The sequence below is a fragment of the Pocillopora verrucosa genome, chromosome 3 (genome assembly GCF_036669915.1).
Source record: "Pocillopora verrucosa isolate sample1 chromosome 3, ASM3666991v2, whole genome shotgun sequence".
Taxonomy (NCBI): Eukaryota; Metazoa; Cnidaria; class Anthozoa; order Scleractinia; family Pocilloporidae; genus Pocillopora; species Pocillopora verrucosa.
Genome location: NC_089314.1, coordinates 19,689,658 through 19,707,143, shown reverse-complemented (window position 1 = coordinate 19,707,143; position 17,486 = coordinate 19,689,658). Strand labels below are relative to the sequence as shown.

Sequence of the window (17,486 nt, the reverse complement as noted above, 5' to 3'; positions counted from 1 at the left end):
AATGTAGTGTGGACATGTATGCTCGATGTAACTTGCTCTGTTTAGCGACGCGTGTTGATAAATGTGTAACTTGATTTATGACAAGTAATGAAAAATATTGCAACGAGAAACAAGGTCATTTTCGGCAATTATAACTTGCCCCCCCCTCCCCCCACGATGAATGTCAATCTATTTTTCATTATATGGTGTTGGCTTAGATCATTTATTTTTAACAGAGCTGTTGGTGGTTTGAATGTTGTTGGCAGCTTTCTACGCCACCACGAGCCGAGACTGTTGTGTACGTAAGGTTTCCAATCCTAGGTTTGTAGTGTGATGATGTTTCTGCTTGTTCTTAAAACCTCTCCAAATAGAGGTTAGCAATAACAGCGGAAACCGGACTTCCCACAGCTGCCCGTTCTGTCTCTTCGTAAATTGATGTATTGTATCAGAGGTACGTAGATCTCCATACGAAGTTCAGGAGGTCCTTGATATGACTAGGTGTTAGTGTCGTGCTGATGGGTAGGCTAGGGTCGTTCTCCAATTTCTGCCGGGTATATTGTCTTTATGAATCTTCGGTAGATCGTAGATTCTAGGCGACTGTTTGTGTCGTGGTCTGATCTAGTTGTAGATGGCCTCTGATAGATGTCCGCTTCGTTTCAAGGTTAGCAGTTTCTCAGACACTTTCCTAGTCAGACGTTCTGTCGAACCTTTGTTCAAGCGCTGATACGGTCCATTTTCGATCAGAGAGGAAATCTTGGCCTAATAGGAGTCGGCGTATAAGACTACGTGAGCACGTCTTTTGTCTGCTGGAAGTACCTTGATGGATTGGTCCTGCATTTCTTTCGTGGTGTTAGGCTCCGGTGGTTTTGTCTATTGAAGGATTCCGTAAACAGCTCTCCTGACAGTGTCTGCTTATTCGGGATCGAGTGGTCTGATCGCTGAATCAACCTTGGCAGTAATTTCAGTAGCAGGTCGTTGTCAGGAGTAAGCAAAGTTTAGGCCTTTCTTTATTTTCTATACTCTCTTTTAAGAGTGCAATTTAAAAACTGTAACTAAGAACCTTTACCTCTCTCAGTTCGAACCTTTACCACTCTTACTGAGCACCTCAAGCTCTTTCTACCAGTTCTTTCAGGCATTAAATCTTGCTTACTTAATGAGGGCCGTGTGTTATGAAAGGGACGATATATACCAACCAGTAAAATAGGAGTTGTTCGTCACGCAGTTTTTATGGAGATTAGAAATCTTTTATATTCTTCACCTTATTGAGTCTGAGATTATCAAATTTTCGCACCTCGTTAGCATGCACCTCCCCCACAAAATTTCTTTAAAATTTTCAGAAAGCTTTATCTGGGTCGGATTATCGAACTTAAAATTTTTATTTTACCGTTTGACGCAGGACTCGAAGTTCATCTGTTTTCGTAGTTGCCATTTAACGACCTTGAATTTTGAAATGGTTGCCACTAATAAATTATAGCTTCCTGAAGACAAAAATGGGAAAGGGACAATTTTAGCGTACTTGAAAGCTCCCCAAGTGATACCTCATAATATTTATGAAAAATGTATTCAAAGTTCCCTCCACATTCGTTTCTTAAAGGGAAAAAAATAACATAACTCAACCGAGATTTGTTGTTGCGAGAATTTTTGGATGATACCAGCCTATCGTTATATCAGTCTTTATTTATTAGAAACAAAATCGTTTTTGCATTACCATGAAAATTTTCTTAAATTCCAATTGTGTTTATGAACATCCACATCAAAAAATTTATTTACTTTATAGCGTAAGACCTTCGAGGACGGGGTCCTACTTGCGTTTTCATTGTGTGCATAGAGTTCTTTTCTGGCGATATTATACTTCTTGTGTAAACTGACTCCGATTGATGTAGACAATGATAATCGACACATTCGTTGGTTGAGTGTTACTTTATTCTCAAAGAAATTCGCCGTGAGTTGACCAACATCATCAAAAATTACTCACGAAATTATTACTGCCTTTTTACTGTCTTAAGAAATTTTCTTCAACGAAACGTCCCTCTTTTTAAATAGATAAATGAAAAAAAAAATAAATTAAATTAAATTAAAATAAATGAGTATATTCAATTTTCAGAGTGTTGGAGCAAAATGCGTAAATCCAACTAGCCTCGTCACCCTTTAACTCTCAGAAGAACGTGAAGTTTTAATCTTGATCTAGCATCAAATTCCCGTAGCCTATTTTCAAGGAAATGTATAGCAGCTAGAGCGGAGGATTAATCATCACATCTTTGGAGTTTAAGGGTTAACTTTATAACTAACGCAACTCTTTTTAAATAAATAGACATTAAGCTTTCAAAGTTTACGATGGAATTAACACCAACAATTTTTAAGTAGTAATAAGGATTTCGCTATAATTCATCTGGTATCTGCGAAAGGAAAAAAAGGATAAGAGCTCTGCTAACAAAATGATAAGTAATGGTAATAGCACTAAGTGGTGTCCAGTTCGGTCTGTAGTCTAACGAGCGATTAAAAAATCGGACGACCGCGCAGCGACAGTCTGATTCGTTTATCAGGGGTGTGATTACAGAACGAATTGGCCGCTGCTAATTAATCGTAAAAAATTACAATTTCCGAGAAAAGACTTACAGCCAACTTATGAAAGAAAGGGAAATTTTGCATTAACAGACTGACAAAAGAGGCGTAAATTCTTTAATGGTTGTGATTGTTTGATTTAAGCTACAAATTTGAATGTGAGTGGTTGATTTAAAAACAATTTTGAATGAGATCAGCTTATTGAACTGTCCGATAACAAACTGGCCTATAACAACTTGGCAAGTAAATTAGTGGAGTTTCTTTTAACCAATCACAATCTAGGAGATTGTAATTTTTATGATTAAGTAATATATTATTATCGATCAACTGCGCGAAGAAACTATTCGAAGGCAAGTTCTGAGGTTTATTACAAAATTCATTTTAATCGCAATTTTAAATGGAGTTATTTTGAAAGCTACGTGATGTTGCTGTTGTCACTTTTCAATCCGTTGTTATTTGACGAATCTGAATGGAAGTGTTTCGAAAGAAAAGAAATGAATTAGCTCCATTTACTTATATGAATGCAAGTGTTCCGTTAAATAATCCTGAGGGAAAAGAAAAACATAAGTAACTTACATATGATGGCCATTCTTGATCTTGCACAATGCCTCTGTTCAGTAAAAAAAATGAGTGGATAAATGAAAAAGAGAGAGAAATCCTTAAAGTTTACAAAAATGTACTTTCCTTGGACGTTACATTTGGTGTTGTTTGACACAGATAAACACAAATATCATATTTATTCAAACCAGTAACACGGGTAGGCTAGGTAGTATGTGTAAGTATTTCAGGTATTTCAATTACTCTGTAGGCGTTACAAAGTTTTGTTACCACGCCAGTGATATTGACTGCGCAGCACTGTTTCTTCCTTGCTTCCTTTCTGACTAGCGCTCAAAATACTTGCGCACAGCTCGGTCGCACGCAAACTGGGTTCCACATTTACAGTGGTTCAAGGCGTTCCTCACTACCTATGTCTTTCATCGTGCGCTATGGTTGTCCACGTTTCCTTTTCATTTATTATTTATATGGCGTTTGTGCTCAGCATGACTAGTCCCATAGAGGCGGGCATAAAGGAAGACCAAGGATGTGTGTTCTTTTGATGATAGTCAGTAGGGGTCCAGCAGCGAGGCCAATATTATTGGTGGTAAGCTTAAGGACTCACGAGCATATGAGGAAGGGAAAAGTGTACCAAATTCTGATGTTATTTGGGAAATGGTAGCTGATACTTTTGCCAAGCCAGGCAATGCAAATGTCCTTCTAATTAGGGAGTGAAAAAAAGGCCTGTCTGAATGGCTGGCAAAAAGATTTATTTCCGGATTCTTGACTGACCGAAGAAAACAGATATTGATGGAAGGCAAAAGAACACGTTAGCACAAAGTGGTTTTATGCTGTTTCCCTTATGCGCCAAAGGAAGGCAACACGCGACCAAACCCAGGAGAGACACATGGGCTTTACAACCAGTCAGAGAGTCAGCAGAGATCTTTCATCTTGTCATCAAAAATAACTTGAATAGCAAACTGTCGATTAACTTTTGTGATGAACTGAAACTCTCTTAGAGTAAATACCTTGATCAAAAATGCTGTTTCAGTGCACAATACGTCAGAACCCCTTGTCTGTGCAAATCTCGACAAATAAAAGTCAAAAAGGGGCGGCTGGTGGAACTAATGACGAAGGAGATTTGGTCCCTTCTTTCAAAGGGGCTGAGTGTCTTGCCCCTAAAAGTTTATGACAACGATCTTTATTGTGGAGAAAAGAATGGGGTTGGAGATTGTTCAATACCTTGCTCCTTACAATTTATGTCAACGATCGTCCCGGTGGGGTAAGGATTGGAGACAAGTTTTGCCTCATGATCAACTTTAAAAAAGTCAGATGATTTCGTCTTAGGGAGAAGTTCAAAATAGAGGGACTCCATGTTACTCCATCTCTTCTCCAGAAGGGCAAGAGTATGATAAACTTCCACGTCGAGGCTGCCTGCCGTTCAGTTTCTGTACACGAAGAGCCATGGAAATCCCTGCTTCCAACTCAGTGGAACAACATGCAAATCCTGTGGCCTTTCACTGGCCACACCCATCTTCATCAGAATCAACGGTCCTATCGTGGCAAAATTGTGCCAACAAGAAATGGGAAAGGTCGTCAATTTTTGGAGACTGTTCTCCAGCCCATGTATGGTCAAGCTCAATTAACACCCTTCAACACTTTCTCTTCAACAAGTCTTTATGGGTGTTGTATTAAACAGAGCTGAAATGTCTTCTTCCCTGCCAGAGGAACACATCTTTTAGACACAGGGAGGATACCAGGAAGTGCTCGTATTCTGAGTACAATGATAAGGGAGCTGTTAGATTATTAATCACATTAGTCGTGTGGACTGGGCAGGACAGTGGTGGCTCTTCCTCATTAGACAGCCGTGCAATATCAGTAGACCCTACTACTGACTCCAACGTGGTTGGTTTCCCAAGAGCTGCACTCCCACATCAGTCAAGACATCACACCATCGTGTCCTTTTCATCCTTGCAAAGTTTTCTGCAACCTACAAGAGCTCGAAAATTGCGGTACGTGGAAGCCTAGAGGAGGCAACAGCTCATGAGCTGTTCAGAATTTAGAGCTGAAATTCTCACCTTAAAGTTGGTTGTGGTAGAGAGAATCGGTTTCCACCATTTTTTCTTGGCTAATACCAAGGGAACAACATTACAGCTGCCTGGTAGAACAAGATGGGGCCGCTCAGTAACCTACCTTGACCTCGCTGGCCTAGGAGCTTTGCTCCTTGTTGCTGAAAAGACGCTCGTGGGTAACGGCTTGTCAATTATAAATAGTGCTGAGTGGGGACGATATTGAGCCTGTGGGTGGGTTGGTAGATAATTCACTCCAGGCTCAAAGTGGATTCTTTTTCTAGAGAGACATACCATTTTAATGTTATCTTCCAGAGAAAGATCTTTTCCTTCTACGCTTCAACCGTGAGGTGTCTATTAGGTGTTCCATTCTGATCCCACTGTTTCAGCAGTTGCAACTAGATTGGCATCAATGGAAGAGTTTTATCCACTCTTTAATTCGCAGATTGGCCTATATTTTGCCAGGCTATCATCCAGCAAAAGTGAATATTTTCCTTTCAGGATAGGGGTGTCATCAAAAAGTGATTCGAGGGTCACACCCAGCATTACTGATGTCTCGACCTTCTTGGCAAAGGTATCAAGTGGCAGGTTCTTGGGGTATGGGATGCAGGCAGATTGCAATTCTGCCATATCACAGGGACATCTGGCAGTTGGCCAGACTAGGCTTGAAGATCTTTCACTGATGGCTCATCATGGCAGATGACTTAAAGGTACCGAGGCGGAATAACAGAATGATCTCCCTGCTTACTCAGACATTTTCAAAATTTGTGTTTTTAAGACATTTCAGGAGTATCGGGACAAGAGGAAATCCTCTCACCTCTTGATGTCTGATCTAAGACCTTTTAATCACATATCAACTCAGAATATGTCTACAAACTGCATAAGGAAGGCTTTGGAGCTAGTAGAGGTTGCTTGCCACTTCATAAGGTACTCTTGCCCTTACTGTCTTTTTTTTTTCTGCTTCAGCTCGTGCTCACTTTACAAAATGCTCTTGTGGCAGCGGACTGGTCACAGAGAAATTTTAAAGTGCTTTTACTAGATATCACTGGTCAAAGGGATTATTGAAGGGCAGTACTTACTGTTCTGCCCAATCATCGGTGACCAGGTAACTTCTGCAAAGCTTTATTCGTGTGAAGGACACACCTTAATATTCAGTGACTTACCTGCTTACCTTATATGGGCTCAGTTGTACCCATATCATGCTTCATGTTAATCTTGGTTGTCATAATAGTTTAACTGGAGCTCAGCTTAACATGACTCCTAGCATTTTTTTTTTGTTCTTTTTTTGGTTTTTTGTTTTTTTTGTTTTCGTTTTTTGTATTTTGTAGTTTGTGTTGTTGTTTTCAATTGGACACTATTGATACATTCATATTATTATTAATATTATTATTATTTACGCTATGCTTTTTCATTTCAATATTATGCTGTGCTGAGTAGTTTAAGAATGGTATTCAAGATATATAATCACCTGTTTGGAGAATAGTGAATTTCAAGAGACATTTCCGTAATCCCAACATATGGTCCCCACATGTACACTTGAAGTATCTGAAATTGTATTGTAACCTACCAGTATAAAAACATTGAAGGGATTAGCTCTTGATTACGCATATTGATAGTGTTTTTCATTTATATATCAACCTTTATGTGACTGTATCCAGATGAAATTAGAAAATTAGTCACTGATTGTAGAATTAGATTTTCAGATTCAGTTACACTCGTTAAGATTATACATAATTGTCGTTAATAAGCAATAACCAAGGCTTATATTGATGATGATTGCAATTATTGTGGTTGTAGGACCCAGTCTTGCTTTTAAAAAAATTATTTCAAGAGCCTTTATATGCGAATATTAATGTTTTCTCCTTTTTTATTCAGCATAACCATTTTTATTATTAGTGTTTTTATTGTTATTTACACCTTTTGTTAGGTTTGTGTTCTCCATTGATGAATTTGTTCATTCAACGAATGACATGACGTAATACATATTGACTTCCTACTGAAAATAAAGGGCAAGAGGAAAGTTGTAATGATCAGGCCTGGTTATTTACCAGATAAGGGAGGGAAAGTGAAAAAATTTGTCTGACATTTGCTTTAAGAACTAATTTCCTGTCCTCAGCTTTTTGGAATAGGGGAGGTTATGTATCTCTTGATCCAAAATGAGAACTAACCTAATTTTACTTTGTAGAATTGTGACATTTATGATCATTTTAAGCGAGCTAAGGTTATGATCTTTTTATTTTAATCTAAAGCAGAAACAATGTAAATAGTAAGTAACAACTTCACTTAGAGAGGTTAACACATGACAGTATAACCGATAAACTAGTAGCCTTCAATGTAAAGCATGACTACTTCTCTATTTTACGTGAATTTGGACATGTATTTAGACCTTTCATATTTTGAATGTAAAGCATATCATATGTGGTTTAACAGTAGCAGACAGTCCTAGCAGTAGTTGAATGATTTCCATACCAAATGAACTCCTGCATAGCCTTGCACAAAACTCAAGCTGTTGGAACAAAAAGATGTTATCAGGCATTGGATTGAGTTATTCCTAATTGAAAGAGAAATTTATAGAGTGTTACATTGGAATGTAACTTGGCTATCTTTTTTCCTAAGTGAATTAATAAGGTTACAGTTGATACAAATTCAAGAAGATTAATTAAAGGAGATTGGTTACCTTAACCTGAACTGCAGGAAGGGTGTGATCACTCCTGGTTCGTAACTTGAAAGCAGTATCTCATAATGTAGCTCAAACTAAAAGAGAGAAAAATATTGTGAGTTCACCGATGTAGCACAAGTCCCACTCTTGATGAATTGACATACTTACAATGTTTTCTTGCCATTCCATCTCCGGATGCTCTCCGAACTACACCAAACAAAAGAAATTATTTTTCATTAGTTCCATTCATTGTGCTTTTGCTCGTTCGTTCCGATGCATTTTGATGTCTTTCCAGTTGTAAACTATGTTTACAATTAGAGAAAGATGCTTATTTCGTCTTGTCACGAGCGTGGGACAAAGAGAAAATTTTGCTCCGATGCTCTAACCACTGAGTTACAGAGTCTCCACGGTGAGCGAGGTTTATTACGAAGTCCATATGACACACGTCCTGCATACTGCTAGGATCAGTAATGTCGATAGCGTAATGTTTGTTTATAGAAATAAGAGAGATGGTAAGTTTTGAGCTCGGTAAAAAATTATAGAGAGATGCCCTTCTCGTCTTGTCACGAGCGTGGGACAAAGAAAAAAATTCTGAGTCCCAATGAGTAATCTAACTTCAGACCTTCGGATTCCGCGCTCCGATGTTCTGAGCCACAGAGACTTCCCACCAAACTTACGCAATGCTGGGTGAAAATCGTTTGCAGGAAGAAAATTATCTTTTTAACCAACCTTATTTCTTGCCCACAGGTCTCAATGACAAATCATGAATAATTACAGAGCCTGCAGTGTGCTCGCCGCTGACATAATTTCACTTTAGGACAAGGGAGGGGAGGGAAGGGGAGGGTAGTTTTGATTTGAATCTTAGAGACACACTTGAAGCAGACTGCTATTTGTCCTAGTCCCTTTTAGTTTGCTTGTCCCTCAATGAAGAGGAAAGGGCTCTCTTCAATTAAATACGTTTACTCAGCAGATCGTTTTAATAACTCTTTTAAGGCGAAGAAGCACATATTTGCAAAGCAGAGTCTCGACTTACCTTTTTTTGAACGAGTTTCCCTCAACATTTGTGTGTGGATGATCCTAGACTCTGCCATTGTGAGGGTTACTGAATTGGTATGTCCTTACGTTTCACAATCTTAGTGTGTCTAACTTGGTAGGTTTGTTAGAGTAACTCGTCAGGCACTGTTCAACTCCATTGCATCACGCTTCTTTTACTCCTCAAGTTTACAGCGATGAAATTGATCTTCAATACATTTTGAAAGCAGAGTGAAATGATACTTCTATTCTCCAAGCTCATGATAATAGTTGGTATGGTGAAAACCAATCAAAGTAAAATACTCGCGTGCGTGTTAAAGCAAAATGCTAATCTTGTTATCCTTCAGGAACAGGATGCGACAAATGAGAAAGCAGACAACCATGACGTTTGTAATTCAAGTATCAAAGGGGCAGCCAGTAACTGAGGCAATTGTATGACTTGGTGTTTGCTTTTGTCCTATATATGGAAATGTTTGGCTTGGGCTGTAGGCATCTAAGTGCTAATCGTCAAACTGTCAAATTGATGATAATGAACTATGGAGTCTTAAGGGTGATTAGATACATCTGTATTGAATCAGTTCCTAGGAGATTTGTTGAAATAAGTCTTTGCAAAGTTATTTGCAATTGAATCTAATTAAATGTATGGAACGTTCTAGAAGCCTGTCTGAAGGTGACATATTAGAATCCGTCTATGACAAGGTTAAATGTCATCCGCATGAGACGGCGCATGATTTAACCATCGAATTTTGAAACCGTACTAACGTCTTATTTTTATTCTTGAACTTTTGGCCCAAAAGCAGAAAATGCGCTCTAGCAATCTAGGACATGCTACCCTTGATCGAACAGTTTGCTTAGAAATTTTACCTCACATGTCTCTCACGTTCTGTTTTGCTTAAAAATACAGTTCAAAGGAGAATATGCGGTAAAATCGATTGACCAAAACCTAGAACTGTTGTTTCTAGTGTTAAATACGTACTTTTATCTGCGGGGTATCGCTCAGTGTGGGTTTGTGAATAAAGCTATTATTAGTCGATTGCTACGATCAATATAATCGAGTGTTTTTCCGCTTGACCTCGATAATAGCTTGACTATTTCAGTCACTGTCTCTCCCATCGACGAATTTTTAAGCTTCATCTTCTCATCAAGCTAGTTTCAACCTATCCCCTCTCCCCCACATAATGTACATTATGCACTATGAAACTTCTTAACGATAATCTCTGGACTTTGAAACAGCGAATTCCCAGAGTCGAAAAGCATATAATTACTCTCTTACTATCAAGAACCCAAACTTTACGATTGCCTAAAGTATTGTTATATCCGTTTGATATTTTTCCTTCCTTGATCAAGTCCGCTAAACCTGATCTTACTTTTTCTGTGTTTCTCGTACTTTTAATCGCACTTTGTTGCGGTCTTTTTTACAACGGGTTGTCTTTCGCATGGTCGGAAGCTGCTGAAAAATCTCCTCTTTTTCAAGCCTGACAATCCCGTGACTGGTTCTTGATCCCTCTTACAGGGAAAATAAACCTCTTTCCTGAGGGAAGGGCTAAGAGAGTGATCAGTGTTCCATTTATTGGCCATTGAATCATTTTCTTGGTTGATTTCATTGACTATTTGTCGATTTACATGTAAACAGTTGACCTGGGAATGATGCCAATGAATATCACTTCTTGGTCATCGAAGAGTAAGGTATTGGAATTCTATCAATAGTGTAGACCTAAGTCTCAAGGTCAGAGAATAACAAATACGTGTGAATGAGAAATCACAATGTAGCTAGTTATATTAAGCGAAAACTTCTCAAAGTTATTTCCATATCTCCTCTCGATTCAGTAAATTCAGGGTAGTGGCTTTGCGTCATGTTATACATATTTCCCTAAAGTTAGTTGAGATACGGAAAACACACAGTTAAATGTGTTTGTGTACTTTATTTATCTTTGCTCATATCAAATGCTCTTTCCATTAATTCATAATATATATATATATACATGATTTAACATTATACTTTTTCAGGTATATATCTCTTAACTCCTTGAACCGATAAACCATAATTGGGAGGAACAATAATTGGGAGGAACCATTAAAAATAAATATTTACAAGGTAAATAATATTAGCTTTGTTGTCATGGCTTTAAATATCTTGATGTTTTTGTTTCAGTCCCGCTCTACTTTGCTTGGAGATGAAAGGACGTCCCTGAAGAAAAGAGAAAGGGGAAAATTTGGAGACAAAAGAAAAAATGTTTATTGCTGAATTGTTTTATTGCAGCATGTATCTGTAAGTTTTGTCTTTCTTTTTTGGTCAATTTACTTACTGTTTATTTATTTATTTTTGCATTCTCAGAACTGATTTCACCGGAGAATTAGGAATATTACTCTATGAGTGATTAAAGAAATCCTTTGGTTTTAATTAAGGCACAATATTTTGTAGCATTGTACCAAAATAGAGATTATTCCTCGTAGACACTTTGGTCAGTCTAAAACATTAAAATCTGAATATTGATTTATTTAAAATGTAATCTCCCAGGAAAATCAAAGTGTTCCTAACAAATCAAGGACCCTACTAGGTCTCGACCTCTCCGGTATGCGAAAGTAATGATCAAAAATTAACGCCAACGTCATTATTTATAGAGACTTTAAGATGGCTGATCGATGTGTTTGTAATTATATTGATATAATTTAAATTATCATCAAGCCTGGTACTTATCTGGTTTATGTTAATGTCTACTTTTTTCATTATTGTCAGGTAATCAGTGTAATAGTTTTGGTATTTCAGAAGGCTTTGTCAGAAGACTGGCTTGACCTTGAGAAAACCATATGAAATTGCTTTTAACCATGGTTTAGACATTTGACTTCATCAAATACTAAAAGGCTTAAAGGAATACAGTTGGCTAGAGGAAAAACAAGGGAAAACGAGATAGTTCAACATTTTTCCAGTAAGGAGACCTTAAACGACATGGAATCTTGTCGGTGATGTGGACTTACGCGCTTAAAGTTATTCCCACAGCCCTCAAATGAAAATAACACAAGATCATAGTAGGATGTATCCCATCTACCTCTCATTGATGATGGACGTCCACAAGAAGAACAATCTTTGGTTGTTTTATAAAACTTTTACTGGTATTTATTGCTTCATTTGATGACACAGGGATGTACACAGAAAGAGCGATGTTGAAGTAAAGTTATGCTACTCACCTTTATTGGTAGACGTTCATGCCATGTCAACTTTGTAACGAATGATCTCCATCTCATTCTTAAAAAAGAAACGGTAAACAAACTTGGTGTGTTTTGATTTTTTGGTAAAGTTCAACAACAGAGTAGGGATTTACTTCAAGAAACTGAATACAGGTGGAAGACAGAGAGTGATTGACATAGAGAAAATATACACGTGGATTAAGCACTACATATTGGAACGTGCATGAAACGTACCATAGTGGCTTGTAACATCCTCTCTTCCAACCTGTGAAAAGTATGAATATAGTTAATGGACTTGAATTGTTATCATGGTGAAGGGAATTCTTTTGGTGAGGTGAAGTGGAAAGTAGAAGCATGTTGTGTTAAGTATCATTGAGGATATTATATTCCCTTGCTGGAAGCTGGCTATGGTACTTGTGTAGAGCTGTGACGGAACATGATGTGCTGAACTTGATGTATTCATGATTGGCGAGAGTGACCGGTCAGTTAGTGCTCAGTTGTTCTTAGACTGAATTTTGTTTCATGGATGAGTTTCAGATACTTGACTGTTGGTTCTACTAGAGTCATTGACCCAAAATACATGTCAACAAGAGATATGATGCCCCTCAGATCTGGTGTCATTTCGAGAAGTGTTTGATTGGTAAACGTATGAGTCGTGGATTGGTTTGCTGTTTATATGATGCAGTGCTTCCCGACAGGTTCTGTTGATACTCAGCTGAAATCATTTCACGCTTAGGGTTGATTCCAAAGTATTACAAATGAGTCATTTTAGATATATTTAGTGAAATGAATGTTGAGAAGTGATATTATACTCAGTTGCAGTAACTACAGGCAGTGTTTTGTTATGAACCAGTATCATGAAGTGATTTGGTACTCAAGTGCAATACTGCGAGGCAATACTTGATGACTGAGTTAGTGCTCAGAGAAAGTATGTTCAAGTGTTGGTAGAGCCACAACTCGGCTTACTTCCAAAGAGGGAGGCTGAGACTATTTGGTCTTTAATAGGGGAGAGTTACATGATTCTGAGCGGGTATACAGGTAGGAATAATGATTTCAAAAAACATTTCAGCATACCTTCTCTTTGGGGAATCCTTCATTACCATGTAGCGTATTGCAATCATCTCCCACTAAGAAAGATAAATATTCTGAAATGGTGATTTATGCATGGTTATGAATGGATACTGTTACACAGAGTGTTGAACCGCATGTTTGAGAAAACAGTGACATTGATGAAATACTTACAGAGGACTTTTCCACCATTTTGTTTTGGTCACTAGTATAAGAAATAAAAACACAAGATTAGTGTAGGGAATTGAAATGATACGATGTTGTCATGAAAGATTGAGGAGAAAATCACCTGGAGATCGACAAGTTACAGGTCTTCTCTCCAACAGTTAATCATGTTATTCATAATATAACCCTAAAAGTGGGATACTATCAAACAATAGGAAAAATTAAGTGTGCCATGGAAAATCTGAGTGTAAAATTTGTTTTGGTTTAAAGGTAGTAAACTAGTAAGTTTCCTATCAACCCCAAACATTACCACCAACACCAATCCCTTTCATTGTGCCTAATTTCTTTTCAAAGTACATATGAGGCTGATTTGTTTGTATTTGACTCTACAAAAGCGTTAATAATGGGTATCAGCTTCTACCCCCTCTAAAATGTGCACATGAAAATAAAGAACTCGTCTAACTAACGCTTATTACACGGTATATTGATATATATTCACATAAGTACTTCGTTAACTCTTACCTTGTTACATATTCTCGAATTTTTGATGTCTGTGCCTGCAAGACAATTTGCTTTATTTTTTAAACCGACTTTAGAACATTGGCTTTGTACCTAAATATATGTTCATCCTGGTTTTGAAAGTGTTACTTCTCATTATCTCAAGCCTTTCTTCAATCCATAGGACGTTACCTTAGTAAAGAACCCTTAATAACATTATTGCTAATAGGATGCGTATTCACTCAGAGGCAGTTTCTTAAAAGGAAAGCAGAATCTTATTTAATGACGAAGTGCTCACCTTAAGTTGTTTCTGAAGCTCGAAATCCATCTGAGAACGCAATACATACAGTTAAAGGTTGCATCTTGCGAAAGTAGAATTTACCATAATTTTGTTCAGAGTCTGAGCTAAAATGCTATACTCAAAACAAGGTTTGCGGTGGTGTCTATAGGTTTGTAAAACTTGTCATAGTTACTGGCAAACATTTGCACTTGAAATGAGCGCGTAGGAGTTAAAAAATGTAAGTTAAAGGAATGAAAGATAGGAAATTCTTACCCGGAACCCTTCTTTCTTTGTTCAATCGACGGCCTGCGCAAATGGTGACGTCAAACGGAATCGATAATCTGTCGGTTCTTCGTTAAAAATCGCTTCGGGGCATCGTAACAGTGAAGTCGTTGTAAGACAAGAATTCCAAAGTTTCACGAACTTCTTGCCCAATCTCAAATTATCCCTTTCTCTTTGATTCTCTAGACTGATTACTGGTTCATTTCTCTATCTTTGTTACTTGTGGCACCTCGTGCAATTTCATCGACAGGCTTCCCTCACAGTTGTTCACATGAGTGGCTTCCATTTTATGAGTATAAGCGAACAGACCATCTGATTTAAGTTTGATTCCAATGCTCCGTAAGAATCCCGTCATTGTTTGCCTAGTATCCACCTAAGAAGACTACAGGTTTGTTTCAAACTAGCAAACCAGGCGTTTAGCACGTCTTGCGTCGTTGGTAGAAGTAAGAATAATGAGCGAGACAGGAAATTACGCCTGTTGAGTATCGCGACGTGGCATGCCAAGAGTGTCTCAAGCTTATTCGCTTGGACAATTGGCCTTTATTTTAGAGGTCACTGAACCGAGTTGACAGATAAACCACTTTCGACGGAAAGGAAATATGTTTTCGTAGTCGTCGATGCTCCGCCTTCTAAATGAATGCAGGTACAGTTGAAGCCAAAAAGATAAATGTAACTGGCTCAGGAGATAAATCTCTCTATGCATGACCTTACTGATACCAAGCGCAAGTGAATTGAGATTAAATTATATTCTTAACCTGATTGTAGATAAACCTTTGGAAACGCCGAGATCTTTGAACCGCTTACATATTTGATTTTTTCCATTAGTAGCCTTCGTACGCATGTGGATAACTGAATTTAGTACTAATACTCTCAATATTCTGTACAAGTCCTAAACGCTATCCAGAGTTCACCATATCTGTCTCAAATTTGCCTTTGAACAGCGTGTTCTGTTCCGCTATTGAAAGAAAGCGCCTAGTCATTTGTTTTGAAGTCTTTGGGAAAAGATTAAATAAATGATGATGACATAAGCTTTAACAAAGTACTCTAAATATTTGGTCTGTGTCTGTAATTAATTACTTATTGTGTGGCACCAACGTCCCTTCGTTTTCCGTTCGTTCTTCTCACGATGCATGACTGGTTCGTGATATTCGATCAGAGATTTGTTGATGGGAAATTGCGTGACTACAAAGATTCCTGATTCCTAAATAGTCATTATAGGCTCCAAACGGTTCGGGTTTTTTTGGCATTTCAGTGATTTAACACTAAACTAACAGTGACTTAACAATTGATACGATGGAACATGTATACAAAAAAAACATTAAAGTTTGATAGATTTTCCAACGGGAAGCGCAGCATAACCTGAGGATCACATTTCAATCATTTCTATTATCACTTGGATGCCGGCTCAAACGAATGTGCTCACATTACCTTTTGCTTACATGGTGCTCTTTCAGCCATAATGTTTTCAAAATCTCACGGACGTTGTAATTCTTGCACCGAGGCATCTCGTCCACGGATCATTGCTCTGGCTATAGTTCCTTGAATATCACTTACCTTTAACGTTTGAGGGTATAAAAGTTCCTTTAAATCCTACCTACTGTATTAAAACAGCGCTATTTGTAGCTAATATCACTGTGGTTTGTTGGCGATCTTCTCTAGCTTCTAGGAAAATGTTAATAAATCGTTTGCTTTTTGGTATTTGCGGTCGTGAAACTATTTCTGAGAAAAGTGTTAAGAATGGCAGCTTTGAAGTACACAAGAAAATTCTTGGAAAAGACAAACCCACCCGAGTGATTGATTTTTTGAAAAAAGCCTCTCTTCATTACTTAGTGCGGTGGCAGTCTTGAAGGATTTTTTAATCAAAGGAACTTTACTTACTACTACCTAATAGAAATGTTTTGGAAACAGCTGGCTCATAAGCTGAGTAGGAGTTCTGCTAATACTGTCAAGTTATGAATAGCTTAAAACAGGATCTTGATGGAAGGCAGCTTAAGTTTTAATAATGAAGATACTCAAGCTTATATGATTATAATGACTTGGTTTTCTTTGAATGAAAATTAAGATATTTATTGAACTATTGCAACAGTCAAGCGTTCGGCTCAGCTTCAAAGTTACAGGAAATCTGAACGGGTAATATTTCAATACCCTTATGCGTAAGTGTGTCAGATGTGCCGGATACTTCATTTTCCCGCGCATCGCAGCACGAATTGTACGTTATGTAATAATCATGGTTTGTCTCAGTGTACGGCCATCAAACCAAAATAACGATCGGCCATAATGACTTTCAAAGTTATGTCAGCCTGTAAGAAGTTCAGTGAAACTAGCTGAAATGTTCGTACCTAATCGCGCTAATATCCCGAATAACACAAAATTGTGATTTTGTTCAAGGGTATTGGGTGAAAGTTTGAAAGATACGAGTTAAGGATTCGCTTTTTCGTTCGCAAATTTCGCCAGCTTTTGATTTGCAAACTACGCTTTGTTTTCCTCTCGAGCTTCTCTGACGTTGAAAAATAGGCCGATCCGAACGCTGAATTTCCTTTTTCGTCTTAAGTTATGCTGTCATTCTTTATTCCTCATGTGCAGAGATCGAACGATAAAAAGAATTAAGGTGATACCTCAGGAAAAAAAGGTATCGAACAACTGATTTAAAACTTTCCTTAACTGTTCCCTGCTAATGTCTATTTCGAAAAATACAATTTAAAAGATAGGTCACCTTGCTTGTTTAAGAGATTAGATGAGCCAAACTTACCCCTCTTATGCTTGTTCTGACACTAACCACGCGTCATTTCATCGGTTCACAGTGCATTTTCAGGTTGCTGGAGGCAAGGGTGATTAAAGTAACGTTTAAAAAAGTCAGATTGATAGGTAGAAAGTATCAAGCGTATGGAACAATTTTTTATATAATTTGCGAAAAAAATCACGCAGTTTTAAACGACATCGACTCAAAACGTTCCTCGAGTCGTTGCTTTCAAGGTCATAATTTGTATCATCGAGTCGGGCTTTCTGCACGCTTTTAGCCATATCTTTTTTTTCCTTTAATGAATTTGCTTTAAATTTCGTAAATTTAAAAGGAATAATTTTTACGAAAAAATTCATGCAATAAAAAATATAAAGGAGTAAGTTTCTAAAGAAACTATGGTGCTGCGTCGGTGGGAGAGCATAGCGGGTAACG

The 17,486-nt window shown here is 37.7% G+C and overlaps 1 protein-coding gene and 2 long non-coding RNA genes across 11 annotated transcripts in view; 1 reads left to right on the top strand and 2 right to left on the bottom strand.

Moving 5' to 3' along the window:
- LOC136279428 (uncharacterized) overlaps positions 1-13,976 on the top strand; it is a 47,460-nt gene extending 33,484 nt beyond the window's left edge. For 5 of the 6 annotated variants that reach the window (XR_010716855.1, XR_010716857.1, XR_010716852.1 and 2 more), the window contains 2 exons: positions 10,988-11,104; positions 11,573-13,976. This is a non-coding gene — a long non-coding RNA (uncharacterized lncRNA). The remainder of the gene's footprint in view (positions 1-10,987; positions 11,105-11,572) is intronic. The other variant, XR_010716853.1, reaches the window with a different exon arrangement.
- Positions 1,891-9,721, bottom strand: LOC131794295 (uncharacterized). Of its 4 annotated transcripts, none has more exons than XM_066163139.1 (7): positions 8,837-9,186; positions 7,972-8,010; positions 7,822-7,898; positions 7,614-7,650; positions 6,613-6,707; positions 3,118-3,151; positions 1,891-3,006 (listed from the first exon to the last, which is right to left on the bottom strand). In XM_066163139.1, exons 2-7 carry the CDS (start codon positions 7,990-7,992, stop codon positions 2,983-2,985), a joined length of 288 nt encoding a protein of 95 aa, XP_066019236.1. In that variant the 5' UTR covers positions 7,993-8,010; positions 8,837-9,186; the 3' UTR covers positions 1,891-2,982. The 4 variants fall into 4 exon arrangements, with proteins under 4 accessions (XP_066019236.1, XP_066019237.1, XP_066019235.1 ...); XM_066163140.1 differs by having other exon boundaries at positions 1,891-2,375; XM_066163138.1 differs by lacking the exons at positions 1,891-3,006; positions 8,837-9,186 and adding exons at positions 8,533-8,583; positions 9,327-9,721 and having other exon boundaries at positions 3,015-3,151.
- LOC131794297 (uncharacterized) lies at positions 10,727-14,828 on the bottom strand. Its single transcript, XR_009340961.2, has 8 exons — positions 14,306-14,828; positions 14,051-14,080; positions 13,777-13,811; positions 13,264-13,294; positions 13,096-13,148; positions 12,256-12,286; positions 12,022-12,079; positions 10,727-11,023 (listed from the first exon to the last, which is right to left on the bottom strand). It is a non-coding gene; the product is annotated as an uncharacterized lncRNA (long non-coding RNA).
- Between the last annotated feature and the right edge of the window lie 2,658 nt (positions 14,829-17,486).